This window comes from Eucalyptus grandis, chromosome 10, assembly GCF_016545825.1.
Source record: "Eucalyptus grandis isolate ANBG69807.140 chromosome 10, ASM1654582v1, whole genome shotgun sequence".
Classification (NCBI taxonomy): domain Eukaryota; kingdom Viridiplantae; phylum Streptophyta; class Magnoliopsida; order Myrtales; family Myrtaceae; genus Eucalyptus; species Eucalyptus grandis.
The window spans coordinates 10617923-10639315 of record NC_052621.1 but is presented as its reverse complement, the minus strand read 5'-3'; the positions used below and the strand labels follow the sequence as shown (position 1 = coordinate 10639315).

Here is a 21393-nt window from a genome sequence, read left to right as displayed (position 1 = left end):
ATTCAACTCGTTAAGATTTCTTTTGGCTTAAATTGTGATGGTTTTATTTAGGACGAGTTCCTTTGTCGGCATCAAAGATTTGCAGAAATGCGTGATGTGGTAAGTGTAATCTCCTCTGCTACACCTCAACTAAAGGAAATTCTCGCTAGGAAGAAAAAACAAAGTAGTATATTAAACATTCTTTTCAAGCCTCTAGAGGGGAAACAAAATTGTATTTCCGAGAACCGCTCGGCATTGAACCTCCGGTTACACAAATCTTTCTAACTCCTCTAGTTTCACAGTTAAGGACTGGAAGTACAGAACATCTAAGGCGGCTTTTTCTACCTCTCTTTCATTCCTCTTAAAAAAATCTCACTCTCCCTCCTCTTCACGTGGTTGTATCGTCAATATGTGCCAGTAGGCAACATCCAGAGGAAAAGGCCTTTACTTCCCATAAGACCCACTCATATTTATGTCTGGGCATATCCACACCACGCAATTTGGGCCACTTCAGGTGACACAATGGGCCAATACAACACTAGAGACTTCTATGTCCTAAGAGACACCCTATTCTGGCAATGGCAGCTAAAAGGAAGCAGGAAATTTACAGCACATTGACCATAAGCAAACCAAGCCCCAAGAAAACTGAGGAAAATACCAAGTCCCCCTGTATCTATTCCTATTGTCAGAACATTCGGGGCTAAGCATACCTGGATAAACCTCTATTTTGTACACTCCTCAGCTGCAGACTCGGTGACCTTTGCTCTAGTAGGATCCTTCTTCTTCTCAACACTCTTGATCAATTATGTCCATAACAGCAAATCGACCCAATGGGAGATACTCAGAGAAGGTCCACAGAGTTTTGTGGGGACAATCTCCACAAACCCACTGGCCTGACCAGAAACTTAAGCTCCTTGGAGGACTCCCGACCAGACTATATTACTCAGGATGGGGATCAAGGTCGGGGCATAATTATTTACGATCTGACCAGCGCAGTTCATAATGATAGCATGAGATGTGAAGCTAGCTGCCTCCTCAACAGGATCAGCTTTTTGAGTTAGAAGAAAAAACAATATGCTTTAAATGAGATCTATCAGTACAAGACTTTCTCGGAACTACAAATGCAGTTGCAGAATTTACCGTGAGTCCACCGAGCTAACAAAGATTCAGAATTCAACTGTGAAAATCATTAAAAGATGAAAGCAATTGCTAGTACAGATACAATAATTTTTCATCGTAAACTAGTATCAGATTAACAATGGTAACATCAGAGGATACAATGAATGAAAAAAAGACTTAATGTGACTGGTCAGATATAAAATAGCCTCATTATCGCTATCCTATACATTCTCCGCAAGCTATCAACTGTAATGCCCATCACACTAAAAGGGAAATCGAAGGCAACATATCAAAAAGAGTACATAATAATTGCTCTGCTGGTGTCAGTACTCCGAAATATCTTTCTGTTCACCGATGGCAGGTGGTCTCCCCCAGTTGTAAGTTGTGATGACTCAATGACTGCAAAGAATCAGCAGTTTAATTAAAGTTTGAAATGCAAGGTAGAATGTGTAGTGACTGTAATCTGTAACATGAAAACCTTCTTCAAATAAAGTGAGGGAAAAAAAAAAAAAACTTCAGTAATTTCCATGCAAGTTCAACAGCTGAAGCATTCCAACAGTTTGAACATGCAAAAAATAATCTCTTGACCATTGCTCTGTGATGTACCTTCTAATCATAAATCCTGCTCATCACCAAGCTGAGCCTTGGCTGCTGCCTTCTCTGCTTCTTCTAGAACAAATGTTTTAAGTGACTCAACATTTCTTGGACCTGTCACAGGATTCCAAGAAATGGTTAGCTCTCCCCTCATAATATCACAACTGTCAGTTTAGCGAGGGTAAAAGGCAGGATTTAGGTGATATATTGGATGCAAACAATGTTTTTTTCCTCCAAAAGAAATCAGCTACTAGTCATGTTTCCTCAGTTCACTTTTCAGTCTCTCCTGTTGATTCTTCAACTGTAATTGTAACTTGAACTCAGCCATATTTTAGAGGAGAGAAATAGTCACTATCTACAGATCCTCAACTTCTTTTGCTAGGACTATGACTGAAAACTTGAAGTGAATATAAATGCTCATATGATGGTCTACACACATATGACCAAAGCAGAAGCCTACTTGACAAGCTTCAGAAACAAAATGCTGAGCCAGCTCTATAGGTGGAAATGTATCCGGAAAAACCCACTTATCAGCCTATATACAGTATCTCCAATACTAACACAGATACTTGATACTATACTTGCAGTTTGTTCTCTGAGTCCTACAACTTTCTCAGATTGCATGTATATACTGCTTTGGCACTTCATTTAAGAATTTGATTTGCCCTTTAACATATTAATACAATCTCCCTCCAAGGCATTTAAGGAACACCCACACAGATGGAGCACATATATAAAAAACATAATATTAGCAGATCTCAGACATTAGACTCATATTCCAACCCAAGTTTGAGTACAGGCCATGCACTATTTTGAGTCCACATACACTATTTTTATACCAATGACACGCCATCTATCAAGATTTAACTTCCACAAATCTAAAACTGAACTACAATTATCCTGTTCATGGGTTAAGTATCTACCATTATTAAAGGAATTCCAACGGCCAACATAATGCTCTGCACAAATTTAGCACAGGGAAAGTTCTACAGATGATTGCTTCCTAGAAAAAAAAAATTGTAAATTTAAGTTGTACAATAAGGATCATAATAATCCAGATTCTCTGAAAGTTCTGGTACGCTGTCAAAACATGGCATTTGATTGTTACCTTGATATTTTGCAACTTCTTCTCCATCGTAGAATACCTTAAAAGTAGGATAAGAATGAATGTGAACTTTGGAACAGACTGGCTTATTGGTTCCGCAATCAACCTCTCCGATCTCTATTTCATCTTCACCTTCCATCTCCTTGCCAAGGTCCTCCCACAGCGACCCCAGATTTTTACTAAAATCCATCAATACGATAATAATCACTAAAAAGGCAAGTAAAAAAATAGCACGGCAAACTTTCATCGAAAATCTTGACACAGGCGGGGCTACTTACCAGTGCTTACACCACGGAACACAAAACTTCACGAACCAAGCAGTGTCCTTCTCCTTTATCTGGACAGAATAAAATGCATAAGTACAGCACAAATGAGATCCTCAAATATCTTACAGATGAACCTATCATGCAGCAGATTTCCTAACTTAATTCTTCGGGACCAATTTCATCATCTAGTCTCCAACATCAATTCGGACATCAAAACGGCAAACTCCAAATGCATCATTACTTGAACTGGACAAAACCCAACCACCAAATTAGACATTCTGACTAAGCCCAACTTAACCCTCCTCCTTTTCCCCCTTATTTACGGGGGGGTTTGCAATAACAAACGCTATTAAACTGAACGTCATGCGAAGTGGCGCGATCTATCGGTGAACCTAACCAACCAACCAACCAGATCGAACATCAGCATCGGACAGAACGTCCAAGACACTGAAATCCCGCGATACAGGCGAGAATCACAGGAACCTGCAAATTGAGATCGATTCAAGCAGCTGCGCCCGCTCAACCCAAAACGGGAAGCCGTTAAACGCCCTCGCGATTGCATATATTATCACCGGAAACAGTAGGCTCTACGAAAAACATTCACGGTGCGGAACAGGGAAACCGCCAAGCCGGTACGCCATCGGACAACTTAGGGTTTTGCGAGCATCGATCACCTTGTCGGAGAAAGTGTCGGCCGTTAGAGTGAGGACCTCGGCTTCGGCAGCACGACTCGCTATGCCGAAAAGGAGAACCCACGCCACTACAAGCACCGCGCACCGATTCCCCCTCATGGCTGACGATTCCAAAGCGGCCGATGCAAAGATCGTTCGTTTTCGTTCCCAAAGCCTCTCGCGCCTGTAGATCAAAGACGCCGCTAATGAGATGGTCAAGGAGGAAAAAAGGTACGTGCTCCGCACGTGACTCCGGCCATCTCTCTTTTCGACCTTGTCTATTATTTAGTAGTACTCTATTATTTAGCAAGGGTAATCGATTCCCAATCCGGTCTAATTTCAAAGTAAAATCTAAAATCGGACTAGGAAGACTAGTTAGTCCTAAAAGCAAGAACCAGACCAAACCATTAGTCTGGTCCAGTTCAGTAAAAGTAATTATTTCTTTTTTTTCATTACTTTTGTTATCGTTACTTGGAATAAGATTGATATAGTATTTAGTTCATATTTTACTAATTATATATATATACTTAGTCAGTTCGGTCTGGTCCAATTCCTCTTTGAAACTGGGTACTAGACCTACCCGAATGCCAATTCCACTTTTAAGAATTGAGAATTGGAATGATATTCTTAGGAACCAGACCAAACTGGCCAGTCCAATTCGATCTGAACTATTCCCGATTTGGGCGGTCTCTATTATTTAGGCTGCATTTGGTTCAATTTCCAAAGCTTTCGACCTTAAAAGCCCCTTAGAGAGATGTTGGAGTGTTTAACAAGCCTTCTCAAGGGTTTTTAGTAAGGATGATCGATTCTCGGTCTGATCTAATTCTATCTATGAATCAATTTCGTTTTCAGAATTGGGGACCAGACCAGTTCAATCCAATTTCCCGACAATCTTATGGAATCGATCTTGTGACATCAACATGGGTACTTGAAGCCGTTGATGGTGTGGAGGTCTAGGCGATAGAGATGTAGAAGATGAGGGGGGCGAGGGAGATTGGGGCTTGGCGAGGCGACATTGGAGGAGGGACAATGACTAGGAGAAGGCATTGAAAAGGAGGGCAAGGAAGATGAAGAAGAGGAGGAAGAGGCGGTGGAGCTCATTCTTCTACTAGTTGATCACACATTTCTTATCAAGGGTCTTCTCAAAGTGGAGCTAGATTATTGTGTTCAAGACTATCTCCTTCACTTGCCGGTGGTGCTGGCGACTAATCTCCTAGTTCACCATTGCTACTGTTTAGATGCAGAGAGGGGGAGATTTCGGGGGTGGGGAAAGGAGGGGCTCAAATCCCCAGGAGAATGAGGACATTGTAGGAGTGTAGAAAATAATGGGCAAGTGAGGTGAAGTAACTAAAGGATGACTTTTGAGGACAATACAACTACTTTTCTTTGACAATTTTAGGCGATGAGGCTTACTGTTAGCTTGGCTTAGGTTAGGTTTACTTTTAAGAAAAAAAAAAAAAAAAGTAATCGTTTGGTTCATCAAGTTCCTCCCTTGGAATTGGGAAGCGGACTGCCCAAACCCTGGTTCCACTTGTAGGACCAGGAACCGGACCGAGATCCTTAAGAATCTGACCAAATCGATCGGTTTGAGTCAATCCGAGTGGTTTCCGATGGAGGTGATTCTCGTTGCATACCCCTAGTTTTTGGCCAAATGCTAGCATTTAGAAGGCTTCAGCATTTGAGGGATGTTGAAATAGAGTTATAATTTTTTTTCTTCCATAACTATCATTACAAATTCTTTCGTTTTTCAATTTTGCCCCCAATTATTATTGTATATCTTCTTTGTGTGAAGGCTAACGAGGTTAGATCGCCCAACGAAAGCCAAGAGGCCGATGACATTGCTAAACCAAGGCAGTGATTGCCTAGGTGCTTGAGGTAAGGCAACCTTAGTTGATGGCCGCTCGCGTCAAATTTGGCTCATTAGTAACTTAAGCCCTTTGCCAACTTCAATGAAGGGTCTAGGTGTTTTTTAATAATAATAAAATACAGCCAAAGTCTTTTTTTTTTGTCAAACACAACTTGAACCCAAAGTCGCTTTGCACAAAGTTTTTACCAAATATAATTTGCATTTCCTCAAAGGATTTTGGCTTTCAACATTTGCATTACACTTTCAACCTAAAAAATGACACAAATAATGACCAAAATTTAGCCAAACGTATAATGTCACCTTTGAGCTTTTAATTCATTCAATATGGTCATTGAATTATTATAAATATTCAATTAGAGAAATTCATCGATTCGATAAAGGAACAGACGAAACATACAAATAAAAAGAAACACGTATGCTTTGAGAATATGACATAATCATATTCAAATTAAACAATACATGTACATCATAGCTCTCTTTTAGGTAATCCTACAATATACATTAAATTCATAATGCTACTGATAACTTTTATCTAATAATATAAATAACCTCCATCAAAATTTATTTGCTATCTTTGAATTTACAAACAAATTTAACAAGAGATATTAATTACAACTATTACGTCAATAAATAATAAGCAATTGATTAACCTTTAGGTAAATCCTTAAGTTCTTATAATAAATGAACTTCAATATATCTATGACATCAATAAGTATAACATATCAATTTTAGTTATAACATCAAATGATCATGGATAATTGAATAGAATATGTTAAAACTTCAAAAATTCAAGAGGCCTTAAGGTTCAGCCACTTGGTGACTAAAAAACCATTCATAATTGAATTTTTTAAATTATAATATAGAATAATTATTTCATAATTTGATTATATCTAAATGTTAAGATTTAATCACTTTCATGATAAAATTGTCATTAAGGTATGTGAATCAAATTATATATCATAATGCCTTAAGAATATATTTCAATTCATATATAAATATATGAATACAGATAACAAAACAATTAACATGCTGGAAAGTATGAAATATATATACACCAAGCGCATTAAACCCAAACAATAATTTACGTGCAGTTTCATTAAACAATTACATGAATTAATCAATTCGACATCTTATATGTTCCTTTATACAAGGTTGAGAAGAGGATTTGACATTCCCTATGAGCTGGTACTACACTAGATCATAGATCGCACAAGGCTGTATTGTAAGTAATTTGATAACTTAAAAGAGAAGGAGGATTAGGATCACTCGATCTAAACATATGTGTTGGGATTGTCGGATTCCCAAAAACGAATTCGACACTAAATCGAATCCCTAAAACGAATGCGGAAGACGAGCCCGGGAAATTCACATGTATCACCGATCCTAAAGCACACCACGGAATCGAGCATATCTTGTTAACCACAAATTAAACACCGACGCCGATAAGAGGAAGAGAAACCGATCCCGTTCGATCCGATGACGACAATTGGCCTTGAAGGGAAGATAGATTCGCCTTTTGCTTACCGTTTTCTTTTGGACCGTTTCAAGGGAGAGAGGGAGGAGGAACGTACGTTAAAAATGCCAAAAGGTGCGTTCCTCCCTCTCTCTTTCTCCTTTATACGTCCCTCCAAGAGTTAAACGTACCCTTCATCATATCCCTCCATCCATGGGCCCTAATCTTGTGGGGCCGGACTTTTGCCAACATAGGCGAAACGGGCCAACCAGCCCATCACATAAAACCATCAATATGGAACAAAGTTTTGTTAGGCCGCACGATATCGAACCTCATCAATCATCCATCCTCTTCCCTTTGGAGTATTTGAGTTGACAACACAAATGCAGAGGTACTTCAATTATGCAGCTCAACATTAGGGGGAAATATGGCTTGAGGTTGACAATGTCTTCTTAAATTGCAACCTATTCTAACCTTGATTATCTCTACCTCAAAGTACTCAAGCCAAGATATATATGACGAACTTGGACGTGGGAGTCCAGTTGTGAAATGGTATAACATAATTTGGAGTAGTGGCATTAGCAAATATCATTTTATTGATTGGATAATTTGTCGCAATAGACTACCGACAGCAAACAACAGTGATTGTAACACAATGGATGACTTCATTGATACCTAATGTAACTTATGCAGGGCTGATATAGAAAACAGAACACATATATTCTTCCAGTGTGAATGGATAGGCAACATATGGCGCGATATCCTTACACAACATGGGGATTAGTTATTCATTAGGAGGATAGCATGAGAAACTTCGATGGAAGATCAGTGCAACAAAAGGGCAAAAATTTGGCGACAAGACGCCTCAAGGCATCTTCCTAATAATAACAATATATTGGACCGCAACCAAAACGGTTTCAAAACAAGTCAACGATATTCCTATTGTCTTGGCTAAGGTGCGTAAAAGAGCTTCACTCTATTAAAAAATTAGATCTTTGTCTATGTCCACATTATATTAGCTATAATGTGGAGACTCCTGACCTGATCTACTTTATCTCCACTATAATACTTACATTTTTCAATCTGTTTTTTCCTTTTCCAGAGTGAAACACACCATACGTCACGGCATTTCCACCTGAAAACGTCGAGGTAAGTGGGATTTGCCACCCGCTCACAAGCTAATCAAAGGCTGATGCCGCCGCTCCTCCGTTTGCCACGGTGAGCCATGCATGCCCTACTGGAGACACGAGATGCTTTGATTATAATGACACCTTTCATAATACGAGCAATGATAAGAAAGTCTGGCCTCGTGAATCGGCAAGCTAAGCGCCACAAGGTCCCGGCCCAGACCGTGTAACACCAAACAATATTCGCACTCTCGTGTCATATTTATCACTGCAGAATTTTAGGGACACATTCAGCACAAGGAAAGTTAAGACACAGGCAAGATCAGTGGAAAGGAGACGGCGATTTTATTGCACCAGACAGACGAAAGTCGTGTCCAAAATGAACCCGAAAGTAAAGGCTGATAAACGCTGCTCAAACGTCAAAACAAAAAAAAAAAGCATGACAAGAAAAACTGAAGCCTAAACAGAAACTCCTCCAAAAAGCCCGTCTCTCCACCAGGCGCCTCTATTACCTAATCTAAACCCATGACCGTCTCACTGCCAAAGGTCCTCCGTCACTTTCTCGATCCTTTCGTGTTTAACCCTCTCCTCCTCTTGCTGCTGCTGCTTCTTCGCTTCTGAGTCATACGGCGGCGCTGCCGATGCTGAAGGCAATATGACGGCCTCGCGCTGAGCATCGAGGAACCGCCTTATGGTCGTCTCGTTGCTCACCCCGAACGCGGCAGCTAGTTCGGGCCCAAGCAGCGTCTGGAGGACTGAGTTTCGGCCCACCAGGAACTGGGGCCTGTTCCTCCGGGCTGAGGTAGTGAACCCGAAGAACTCGAGCGGCCCACTCCTAGACGAGATCTGGCAGAACGGGAAGTACCTCGGCACCATGAACACGTCTCCCTCTTGCACTTTCGCATTCACCGCCGACGACCCATTAGGGTACCCAATCTGGATGGTGCCCGCTCCTCTGAGCACGATCCCATATTCTGTGGCCCTTGGGTTTACATGAGGCGCCATCATTGATCCCTGAGGATGCAAAATGTTTTCAAAGAGATCATGGATGAATAGTTAAGATCAGCACATACACGTGATGTGAAGCATCTAATGTTGATCAAGCAAACAATCAATAGAAGCTTACTTGACTTATAGACAGTCGATATTTTTACAAGTTAATTTTCGTCCAATGAGTAACTATGCTTAATGCAATCGTACTACCAAAGGAGTTAAGCTGATTACCGCCGTTAGATTGACGAGGTAAACTCCTACGCCTGAGTGCTTGAGAGGTTTATAATCGGACTCGTCAAGGGCAACACTCCATCCATAGTCGTTGCGGAAGTCGGGCCGTCGATCGTACAGATTGTAGGAGTCCGGTCCTTTGCCAGTTCTCCATCTTCGGTCATCCCTCTTGCCTTCCCTTCTACGGTCATCCCTCCTGTCATCCCTCGTGAAGACCGAGGTCAAGAACTTAATCCACGACCACGCTTTTTCTTCTTCTTCTACATCCTCCTCGTCCTTGGATTCTCCGTGGAACTCCACCATTTTCTTTAGGTGTTGGAGCCTATCTTGTTCTTTCAGCTGCAAGAACTTAGACCATAAGCTCGGTGGTTGACGAGTGTCATCATTTATGTACATAATAGGTCCCTCTTGCTGCCTGGTCAGTATATCCGTTACTTCATCTATGGAAACCTGTGAAGGCATCAAACAGAGGATGCATTTGTCAGCTTTGTAAGACCCCTGCACAATCCGCTGTTTTTCGATTACTGCAACGAAGTATACTCACGTTAAATGCGGTTGCAAGCGTTTTGGGTTCGAAACCGGTGAGTACAGAGGTCGGGTAGCTTCCTCCACCAATGAAGAATGACTGCAAAAAAGGACAGAATTCATAACATCACCCATCTACCTAAACCCATGGCTTAATGGATGAGTATAGGGTAATGATTTAACCTAATAAATTGTCCCGTTTCTTGGGCATTGTTTAGATCTCAAGACATGTTTCCCTAAGTGATTTGTTAATGGAGGAAAAATCATTTTAATCATTGCAAAATCTAGCAATATGTGATTACATGATAGGGTTTGGGGTTGGGGATGGGAATGGGGATCATCTCCGGTCCAATTCTCATAACATTTGCTCTTGAGTTTATAAGTCGAACGATCACGATATCGATCCAAATGCTCCGTGACTAAGATGAACACGAACAGCGTGATCTCCACATGACAACAATCATTCTTAAAGAGCACCCATCAGAGTTCTCAAGGAATCATTCCACTTTCTAGACAAGCTTTGCATCAAAAAATCTTACTTGGGTCACACATGGATTTTCCAAGAAATTAGTAATTTAGTGTCACTTAGACCATGCAAATTTATACAACACGCACCTGGAAAGTCCTCAACCCCAAGCTCTCAGAAGTGTCGATGCTGGTGATGATGTGAAGCCTCTGACCTTCCCCAATGTTCACCAAGTAGAATGCTGACCCGGCAGGGACCCGGTATATGTCCCCGATCTTCAACCGCCTCTCCACCAGCTCATCATTGAGGATTGCACCAATTGTAGCCTCTCCTGCAAATCGCATTACAAATAGCATAGAGCATTTTACATAAATATAAGTATATCATTGGCGAGTTTTCCGACTGCTTGAACTCACGACGAATAGGGTTTGTCTAACAACAAAGTTCTTACACTGTTCAACCTCACAAGCAATAACCTCCTTAAAATTCTTATCATTTGCCCCATTTTCAACTCCGAATTATCCGAATCTAGACCAAATATGTACCAGTTCAAATCAACGAAAAGATCAATCCAAGACATGCATGACCCGGGTCTTGGCCATTTTACCTCGGCGGACGAAGAGGATCAGATTGGAATCGAGGTACTGAGGCAGGAAGAGGGTCTGTGGCTCCATGGTGATGAAGCCGATGTGCATGGGCCGATCGACGATCCGGCCGCCGAAGCTCCTCACCACCTTCATCTCGCCAGCCTCAGTCTGGAACACGTGCTCCGAGTCATGCAAGAGGAAGAAGTCCTCCGCTTCCCCTCCGCCTCTCTCTCGCCTCTTCCATGCCCTCTCCTCCTCCCCTCTCTCCCTCCTCCCCCATTCCCTCTCCTCCTCCCCTCTCTCTCCCCTCCGCCATCCTCTCTCTTCCTCCTCCTCTTCCTCCCCTTCCTCCTCGCGGTAAGGCACGGAGGACGCGCGCAGAGCGTTCGAGAGGACGAGGAGCGAGAGCAGGAGGAGGGCCAGTGACGTTGTCTTCATGGCGGACGGAGATCACTTCCAGGGACCTGATCAGTTCTGCTAAGAAGGCGGTGAAGTGCAGTGATCCGGGGTGAAGCGAGGAGAGTATAAGAGGAGGAAAGGGGAAGAGAGAAGGCGGGGGTGGCGGGGGTGGCGGGGGCAGGTGTCGGCCATGCATGTTTTTGAGGAGACTGGTGGAGGCTTCCGTTGCGAGACACCGTTAGCAGATTTTTTTGGTTCTTTTCCCCCTGCGAGAGAAATATCAGGTTTGTCTTCTGGACGGGGTCGCGTTGATATTGGTTGGTAATTTTTATTTTTATTTCGGTTTAATCCGGAAAAATAAATAAACTATTAGAAGAAAGGATCAACTTCCATCATCAGTATATAACTACAAATTCTTTCCGTTTTTAATTTCTTAGGAGCCTCTAAATGCTTAATTTGATCCTCCAATACTATATAAAGGTGACAGTATTGAGTGGATTTGGTTAGAGATACAAGGGTGTTGGTATTAAGTAGGTTTAACTAGAAATGTAGGCTAGTCCAGTTACTTGTGAGCTATTCAGGCTTGACTTGGTAATTTCGCAGCTCGACTTGGTTATTTTAGAGTTCCAAGTTCGAACACTTAATCAAATCGAGTGCAAGCTTGAAAATTTGACTCATGTAATTCCAAAATAAAAAGGCCTCTATCAGAATATTAACCAATTGGATCGAATTTTTTCACGTAATATCAGATCTGGTCCTTCTCTTGAATTTTATACTAATCCATCTGTAAGGTGTTGTCCCTCCATGCCTAGAGTTTGATTTTCATCTGTAGTTTCCTTCCATACGATCACTTAGACTTTTGGATTTGATATTTTAATAGATATGCAGGAGAAAGAATGTGCATGTTGGGTAAACCTAGTTATGTTGCATACATGAGGAAAAAAAAAGGTGGAAGATTGTAAGAAAAGAACGAAGATAAGGAGTTTAATTCGATCCCGAGGCATATTCTATCGTCATGTCTCTTAAAAGTTGAAGATAAGCGAGAGTCAACCTTATAAATCGAATAAAGAGATCATGAGCTCAAAAGAAGGAACCACTTCGAAGTATCGACATCCATGAATCAAACATCTTTCACATTCTAGGCCCAATGCAAACATGTCATGAAAGATCTCTACCTAGTTTCGCCCTAGAAAAGCCATAGTGGGCTTGGATAATGCAGTCAAGGATTTCCAAAGCCTCCAAATGCAGGGGTTAGAACTCTTCTATGGCCAGATCCATTGAATCGAGTCTATTTTGATCATTGATCATGTGACCCTTATGTAGAGAGTCTATGTAAAATTTATATGATCAATGGCTATGATGAGGTTTCACTACTCCATGAGCGAAATTTGATGGCAAAACTCACAATTTGTTTAGAAGGAAATTGGTTAGTCTACTTTGCTGATCATGGAAGCATTTTTTTGTTGATTAATTTTCCTAAATGATTCCAAGTTAATAGAGGGAAATGGGAAAATTATATTTTGTTGATCATAGAAGCACACGTGGGTATATTTGCAAATGGAGTGGGGGACTCGGGGACCTCAATAGAAACGAATGGTCGAGGGCCAAAAGCTCTGGGGGTATTTAGGACAGATATGGACGTGAGAAACAAGTCGGGCCTCACCTAGCTCCTTCCACTGTTGTCGGCTGAGTATATGTGGCTCAATACTCTTTACGGCCGTGCTGATTCATAAATGCATCATGGTCTTCATGGTCTTCAAGCTAAAATTGCATGGCGTGCCCCAAAACGTGGCATGGGGAGGTTCCATTGTCCCGTATTGGTTCCTACTTGTTACATCTTGCCGATTCATTTCATCTCTCATCCAAAGATAGAAATAATGACTTAATAACGCATGACCGTGGCGGTTTCGACCAACTAGTCGACCCTTGACATGTGTTTCGCTCATCTCGACGGGTAGATTGTTGTAATGGATCGTGATTCTAACACCAGAGTTGTTTGGTCGAAGTCACTGGACAAGACATCACTTTGAAATCATCTCATTGAGGGTGCAATCACTATTTGAGAGATCAAATGTATGTTAGTCCTTGAGGGTGATACTAACGCCACTTATTAACCCATCTAATCCACTTGTCACACAGAAAGGGCACCATTTATCGATCATTACATGACGGCTAACTAAAGAAACTACCCATAAATAGAAATTAAGCACACAGGTACGGGCTCTAGCCACTTCTCTCTAGTTACTCCTCAAGCTTTGGTAAAAGTCACTTGACAAGACACCACTTTGAGATCGTCTCGTTAGAAGGTATGATCACTATCTGAGAGATCAAGCATACATTTGTCCCTAAGGATGATACCAGCGCTACTTATTAGCTCATCTAATCCATTTGTCGCTCAAAAAGGCCATCACTTGTCGATTATTACCTAATAACCCACTGAAGGAGCTACCTATTAATAGCAATTTAAGCTCACAGATACAGACTCTGCCACTTCTTCTCTCTAGTTATTGCTCAAGTTTTGGTAGGAGTCATTTGACAAGACACCACTTTGAAATCGTCTCATTAGAGGATGTAATCACTAGGGTAAGATCAAGTATACATTGGTTCCTAAGGGTGATACTAACGCCACTTGTTAATTCATCTAATCCACTTGTCACCCAAAAAGGCCACCACTTACCAATTATTACCCGACAGCCCAGTGAAGAAGCTACCTAAAAATAGTAATTTAAGGTGACTGGTATGAACTTTGGCCACTTCTTCCCTCTACTTACTCCTCAAGCTTTGCTCCCCCACTTCATTCGTTATGTTTGATTTTTGCCGGTCAAGGAATCATTTTTAATTGTTGAAAACGATGCCAAGTTAAAAGAGGGAAATTTAGAAATTATTTTTTGTTGATCATGGAAGCACACGTAGGTATATTTGCAAATGAAGTGGGGACCTCAATAGAAACAAATGGTCGAGGGCCAAAAGGCCTGGGGAAATTTAGGACAGATATGGACGTGAGAGGCATGTGTGTGGGCTCACATAACTCCTATAGTTGTCGGATTAGTACGTGCCTGAATAAGTTTTATGGCCGTGCTTGGTCATAAATGCATTATGGCCTTCATGACCAAAAGGTCTGGGGGAGGCTCCGTTGTCCCGTATTTGTTCATACATGTTATATCATGCTCATTTAATTCATCTCTCATCTAGAGATACAAAAAATGACTTAATAACCGATGATCGTGGCGGTTTTGACCAGCTAATTGACCCTTGGCACGTGTTTCATTAATCTCGATGGGTAGTCTGTAGTAATGGATCATAATTCTAAGACCAAGTTGTTTGATAGGAGTCATTTGACAATATACCACTTTGAAATCGTCTCATTAAAAAGGTGCAACCACTATCTGAGAGATCAAGCATATTGATTCCTTAAGGTGATACTAACGCCACATATTAACCCATCATATCCACTTGTCACTCAAAAAAGCAACCACTTATCGATCATTACCTAACAGCCAACTCACGGTACTACCTATAAATAGCAATTAGACACACAAGTAGGGGCTTTGACCACTTCTCTCTAGTTACTCCTCAAGCTTTGGTTGAAGTAGTGACAAGATACCACTTTGAAATCGTTCCATTAGAGGATGTGATCACTATTTGATAGAGCAAACGTATATTGGTCCCTAAGGGTGATACTAACGCCACGTATTAACCCATCAACTTACACTAGCCGTTGTTTATCCATATTATTGGAGTACAAGGCATGTTCCCACTCCAATTGTTCGACCGGTTTTACTCAGGAGCTGGCCTAGATCGATGGTTCAACTTGGTAATCGGAGTGATTAAATCGGTTCCTAGGTAGAATCAACTGCTCTGGCCTTGGAATGAGGAACCAAATCAGTTCTCCCAACCATGAAACGGTTGATCAGGCCTGTTTGCTCAGGTTCTTGAATTGAATTGGACCTGATTTCCATCCCTAGTAGTAGTTTCAAAACCAAAGGTGCATTTTTAGAAGTAAAGCAAAATGAGGGAAAATAGGGACATAAGTGGGCTTATTTTTTAAGCTAGTTAGAGCACACAGAATAGCCAAGGTCTTTCAAAGTCCAACACGTCTGTCCTAGAAGAGCCAATCTTTACAACAACGAATCCCGAACTGTAGGTTACTTGACCCATCCATGCAAACTTCATTTGATACTTCATTCACTTTGGTCTAATCTCACTTTTGCTATTTAGCTAGGTATTCTTACGGTTGAAAAGCTTTGTTTAGCTGAAGAAGCAGTCAAGGACATGTTGCTCTTAATCTTTCATAACCACGACCTAATTTCAACACTAATCCTAATCAGTTTTGAGTAGTCACCGCCATTTTTCGGTTCATTTTGGGGTGCAGAAGGAGGTACGATACTAATTTTTTGTGTCTTTCCTTTTTGTCGAGGTGAGACGAGAAAGTAGAGAGAAAACAGCTTTGTCCTGTTTGGGTGGTACAATTGCAGAATCAACTTTTTACTACTAACAAGGCCAGCACGTTCACTTTAGATGTGGTCCTCATTAGGGGAAGCGCTTGTTCGCGTATGATTCCATAACTGCGATCGGCACCCAAACCGTATGGAATATCTCTTGATCCAGCATTGACAGTCGATCTCCTTGATTGGACCATCTTTAGCTTGAACGACGAGTTCGTCCTTGCTTAACATCAGCGAATGTGGCAGGAACCCAAGGTCGTTGATTACTGGTCTACACAATTCAAGTCAACCATTTCCAAGTGAACCAAGGCATTAAAGACTAAGTACTTGAAGTGGCTAGAAAAAGCAAAGGACTACTAACATGCTGGACCTTGCAATGAGCATATCTTCCACGTACAACAGCAAAATAATATAGCAATCATCAAATTTTTTGAACTACCAAGCCTTTGATGTGGGAGGGGTGTCAAAATATGCTCGATCCTCTTAATACTATCTGGGGATGGCAGTTTGACTTCTCGATCCTTCTTAACTCATGTACATTATAAATTTCAAGTTGGAAGGCAAAATAGGAATGCTAGCTATAATGAGGTTTGGCATAGATCTACATTTAATTTGATGGCCCAACAATCGAATGTTACCGGTAATATTGAATGTCGTATATCCTTTCAATAAGACATTATTATGTATTAGTGAACTAATTAATTGGAAATACAAAGAGAATGTAACATAATAAGCATAAAAAAAGCCCTACACCCATTGCATTAGTGTTAATTTAGTCATAAATATTTTACATTTATGTTAATTAAGTCCAACTAGCCGATTTTAGCTGAAAACTAATAACATAAATATTGATCGTCCTACATGACACAACTGGAGTTGGCATAGGCTCATTGGCCATAAAAAAAAAAAAAAAAAGGAAAAAAGAAAAGAACAAAAATAATTAAAAAAATCAGAAAAAAGACATTTAAATTGTAAAATTTGTTTACATAATCTAGTCGCACCATGTAGGACAATTGACATTTATATTAGCAATTTCTAGTCCAAATTGCCCGAATCAACTCAATTGACACGTATGCATAATGTTTAAGATTATATTGATCCAAATGAAATGTTTAAGATTGAATTGGTACCAATATAATAAATTTAGAATTTTTTTTTTTTGTACTTTCCCCCACATATCAATAGGTCATAGATGATATGCGAAACCAACTCAACGTGAGGATATTATGTAAATCATGTTTATAGAAAACAAGCTTGAGTTACAAAGTTAGGTTTGATCAAGGGCAATGTCCAACTCTATCTATTCACTCGACTAAATCTACCCGTTCCAATCCAAGCATGAAGGCGATGGTCAAGGAATTTGTGATTCACCTCAAAAGAAGGATCTAATTATAAAGCAAGTATGTCATGAATAGAATGATGTCAATGATTTGAGCCGTTAATTATTTGTGTTTAGACATATCAAATTTGATAGCTCATATTGTTTAGTCAGTCGCCTACTGGATAATGGTTTCATTCTTTACTATGTACCTAGATACCACCTAGAGAATGACGTTTTGATAATTACGAGAAGTATGGGGGGTAATGTTGAAACGATGCTAGAACTTTTAGTCGTATTTTGATCTGATCATTTAAACTTTTGTTTTGGTCGAATTCAGAATTGAGTTCTCACATTGAGATATAACCGGAATAGAGGTGGATTCTGCAAATTTTTGAAGTGAAGACCGACTTACAGTCTAGAGAGCAAGTCGCTGGAGTTCCATGGAATATATAAGGAGCTCAAAATGCATTTATCTTCCAACGACGACAGCCAGAACCGAACTTATGGTCGATGCTGCAATGAATAGAAATTGCGTGAGATGGGACCCCGGTCACTTGGTAAAGGGAGAAAGCAAGGCCACCTACCTGGAGCGTGTTCTCTGTTGGAATAAGGATCGCTGAAGATAAATATTGATGGCTTTCTACTAGAATCAGCTTCTGAAGGAGCAACCATTGGTGTTTGTCAAAATTCAACTGGTAATTTGGTTGATGGATTTTCTAAATCAGTCAAAGCCTCATCTCCTCTAGCCGTCGAAGCCGTAGCTCTTGTAGAAGTCAATCTTGCACAAAGCAAAGTCCATGGGATCTTAGGACTTTGATTGAAGATTCTAAGAAATGCTTGGCCCAACTACGCTACATTCAAATGTCCCATTGCCCTCATGAAGCCAATCAAGTAGTAGATTGGATTGTAAAAACTCACCTACAAAAGGCTTTGTCCTCCAGTTGGATTCTTAACCCACCCAACCCCCCTACTGGATATCTTATGTTCTATATATTTCCCTTGGTCAAAATGTATTGGTTAATGTCGTGAAATGATTCTTTGCGACCAAAACCATCGATTTGGTCCTTTCTTTGATTTGAATCGATTTGGCTAACATAGCAATCCAACTGAACCACCACACCTACATTTGCAAGCGTAATCGGACTTGAAAATTTATAAGTGAGAGAGAGAGAGATGCTATGTCAATCATTAACTAGGGATGTGTCACGGGCCGATCAATTGGGATCGTGACCGCGCAGCGACTCGGGCAACTATGGATCACCCAAGTCAAGCCTTGCTCGATCGAACGCCTACTCGCTCGCTTACCCGGATCGTTGAGAGAGAAAGTAAGAGAGAGGAGCTCTGGAATGAAAGGAACTTTATATTGCTGAAAAGATTGGATTGGATGATTACAAATGAAAGAGGACATCCCTTTTATAGTTGAGGGCATCGGCTTACAATCGTTAATCTACTTTTCATCCAGCGGGCGAGATCGTACCGCCTTAACTACCGACATAATGTTTAATTACCTTCTACCGACATAAATAACGGAACAGAAATCTAGAGTATGACTCAATGACGGTTTCACCCACCCTTGGAACCTTCGGGGAGAAGACTTGGTGGGAATTCGAGTGAGAGTAGGAGGTCCACGGTGAGTTGGGATCGACTCTGGGGAACCTCGCGGGTCGACTCTCTTTAGGCCCGTGACATTCTCCCCCACTCAATCGAGCGACGTTCTCGTCGCTCTCAGCTTCTCGGGCAGCCTTACGGGCTTTGGCACAAGCTTTCCTATTCTTGTTGCGTTTTGCTCGAACGCTCATGAACGAAGGGCCGCATCCTTCGACAATGAAGTCGGACTTGGCACGCGGCTTGGTTTTCGGCTTGGACGGAGCACGCGGCGCGCACTCAACCTCGGGGAAGAGCGCTTGGATGGGCATGTCGTGTGTGGGAGTAGGATCCAACTCGACCTTCGGCTTCACCTTGGACAGCTTGTTGATGCGCATCACGGCCTTCAAGCTCTTGTCGAGGCGTCAGATTGACGCGATGGTCTTGGTGTCGACCACCCCTTCGATCATGGGGATCATCGACAGGCACTTTTGGTCGAGGATCATCATGCACTTGGTCCTCATGTCGATCATCGCTCCCACACTTTCAAAGAATTGCATGCCAAGAATGAGATTGTAATCGTCAAGAGGGATTACCTCGAACGCCATCTTGCCCTTCCACCTGCCAATCTTGACATCCACGTCGGGTGTCGCTCCTATGAACATATTGGATGCGCCGGTGTTGACCAAAGCGTAAAGCGTTCGGCCGCCCACTTCAACCTCCACAAAGAACATGTCGGTATTTGGTGCGATTCCTTCTTCTTTGGTCGGCGATTGGGCTTGGACCGAGTTGATCATCCTCACAGCTCCAATCCGAATCTGCCGCTTATCTTCTTTGGGCTCCTCCTTTTCTTCATCAATGGCAAGGAGGGCATTGATTCGACCCTTCTTCGGACATTTTTGGGTCCAGTGTGGACCTTGGCAAATGAAGCAAGGAGAAGGCGGGGGTTGATCGAACTTACTCGCGTAGTCCGCCAGTGGTCGACCCCTTTGGAAGGATGGCTTGGGAGTTCCTTCTCCCCATGGTTTGGCTCGGCCGCTTTGCTCATGCATGCCCCAGGGAGTGCTTCGTGCTTCATCCTCGCAAGGTCGATCCGACCTCCAATCCCTTGTTCGACTCCTTGGTTCGGTCTTGGTGAGGTTGACGAGCGACTCAGCCACGCTTAGAGCTCACGCAAGACTACTCACGTCCCGTCTCTTGAGCTCGAGAAGTGTCCATGGCTTCAATCCATCCATAAACACTCCAAGAGCCTCCTCTTCGCTTAGGTTACGAATCTGGAGTTTGAGCTCTGTGAACTCCTTCACGTACTCTCGGATCGCGCCTCTTTGCTCGAGGCGATGGAGCTTGCTACGGGCTTCTTGCTGAGCGAACTCGGGGAAAAAGTAGTCTCGGAACTCTCTCACGAAGTCGTCCCATGTGCACACGGGATTGGCGCCGCATCTTATCTCATCACACCTGTTGCGTCACCAAAGCATTGCCGTGTCAACAAGGAACATGGAAGCGGTTCGTACCTTGGTCGACTCGTCGTGTATGTTGACGACACCGAAGTATTGCTCCATGCTCCAAACGAAGCTGTCCACCTCTTTGGCGGATCGTTCGCCTTTGAACTCCTTTGGCTTGGCACCTCAAGTTTGGGCACCGCTTGGGTAGGCACAGCACCATTGGTGATGCTTAGCTTGCACAGGGTAAGCTCGGTCTTGAGCTCTTGGATCTCCACTTTCATGGCTTCGACCTCGTCCCTACGCGGAGCTTCTTCCTTAACCACTTGGACGCGCTCCTTCAACACATTGATCAATGCTTCGAGGGCTTCGTCCTTGTTGTGTAAGGGTGCGGTAGCTTTGTTGAGGCCGATCGTGAATTCTTCACGGAGCGAACTCTCAACCTCCATGATTCGGTCTCGCACATCGTCAAGACCTTCCATGAGTTCGAGCATGGCGCTCCGGACCTTCCCGATCTTCTCATCGAACGCAACTATGACGTCCATTGAGGCGTCTCTTTTCTTTGCTCAGCCACCAGTCTATTTGGCTTGCGCGGCCTCTCCATCCATGACAGCTTCTTGCCTTGACATTCTTTCGAACAGTTGGTGCTCCTTGGTCTCTCGAACGGATCTCTCTTTTGCTCTGATACCACTTGTCACGGGCCGATCGATTGGGATCGTGACCGCGCGGCGACTCGGACAACTATGGATCACCCAAGTCAAGCCTTGCTCTATCGAACGCCTACCCACTCGCTTACCCGGATTGTTGAGAGAGAAAGTAAGAGAGAGGAGCTTTGGAAGGAAATGAACTTTATATTCTTTGAAAAGATTGGATTGGATGATTACAAATGAAGGAGGACACCCTTTTATAGTTGAGGGGCATCGGCCACAACCGTTGATCTTTTTTCATTTTTTTTTGGGCGAGTTCGCACCGCCTCAACTACCGACATAATGTTTAACTACCGTCTACCGACATAAATAACGAAACAAAAATCTAGAGTATGACTCAATAACGATTTCGCCCGCCCTTAGAACTTTCGGGGAAAAGACTTGGTGGGAATCCGAGTGAGAGTAGGAGGTTCACAAGTGAGTTGGGATCGACTCTGGGGAACCCCGCGGGTCAACTCTCTTTAGGCCCATGACAGATGGCTGAGTGTCACCGGAATCTCCATGAGGAAGATTGA

At 42.3% G+C, this 21393-nt stretch overlaps 2 protein-coding genes across 2 annotated transcripts; both read right to left on the bottom strand.

Annotated features, from left to right (window-relative positions):
• Positions 1-1168: 1168 nt before the first annotated feature.
• Positions 1169-3959, bottom strand: LOC104421685 (protein disulfide isomerase-like 5-1). Its single transcript, XM_010033724.3, has 5 exons — positions 3738-3959; positions 3076-3134; positions 2801-2976; positions 1705-1806; positions 1169-1497 (listed from the first exon to the last, which is right to left on the bottom strand). The coding sequence occupies exons 1-4, from the start codon at positions 3852-3854 to the stop codon at positions 1712-1714; spliced, it is 447 nt and encodes a 148-aa protein (XP_010032026.1). The 5' UTR covers positions 3855-3959; the 3' UTR covers positions 1169-1497; positions 1705-1711.
• Positions 3960-8715: 4756 nt separating this feature from the next.
• Positions 8716-20716, bottom strand: LOC104423511 (vicilin-like seed storage protein At2g28490). The gene is made up of 8 exons (XM_039302801.1): positions 20244-20716; positions 19906-20187; positions 19475-19510; positions 11004-11410; positions 10546-10727; positions 9950-10030; positions 9406-9855; positions 8716-9195 (listed from the first exon to the last, which is right to left on the bottom strand). The coding sequence occupies exons 1-8, from the start codon at positions 20714-20716 to the stop codon at positions 8716-8718; spliced, it is 2391 nt and encodes a 796-aa protein (XP_039158735.1).
• Positions 20717-21393: the final 677 nt, after the last annotated feature.

Bases quoted from the DNA above. Each gene is read 5' to 3' on its own strand.
- LOC104423511 (XM_039302801.1), bottom strand. From the start codon at position 20,716: ATGGACGTCATAGTTGCGTTCGATGAGAAGATCGGGAAGGTCCGGAGC. The intron at 11,411-19,474 runs ATACCGACATGT...CATGAAGACAAC, and splicing joins AGAAGAAGGAATCGCACCAA to GTCACTGGCCCTCCTCCTGC. The intron at 10,728-11,003 runs GTAAAATGGCCA...TGCGATTTGCAG, and splicing joins GATCCTCTTCGTCCGCCGAG to GAGAGGCTACAATTGGTGCA.
- LOC104421685 (XM_010033724.3), bottom strand. From the start codon at position 3,854: ATGAGGGGGAATCGGTGCGCGGTGCTTGTAGTGGCGTGGGTTCTCCTT. The intron at 3,135-3,737 runs GTGATCGATGCT...TATTCTGTCCAG, and splicing joins CCGACACTTTCTCCGACAAG to ATAAAGGAGAAGGACACTGC. The intron at 1,807-2,800 runs GTAACAATCAAA...ATCCTGTGACAG, and splicing joins AGAAGTTGCAAAATATCAAG to GTCCAAGAAATGTTGAGTCA.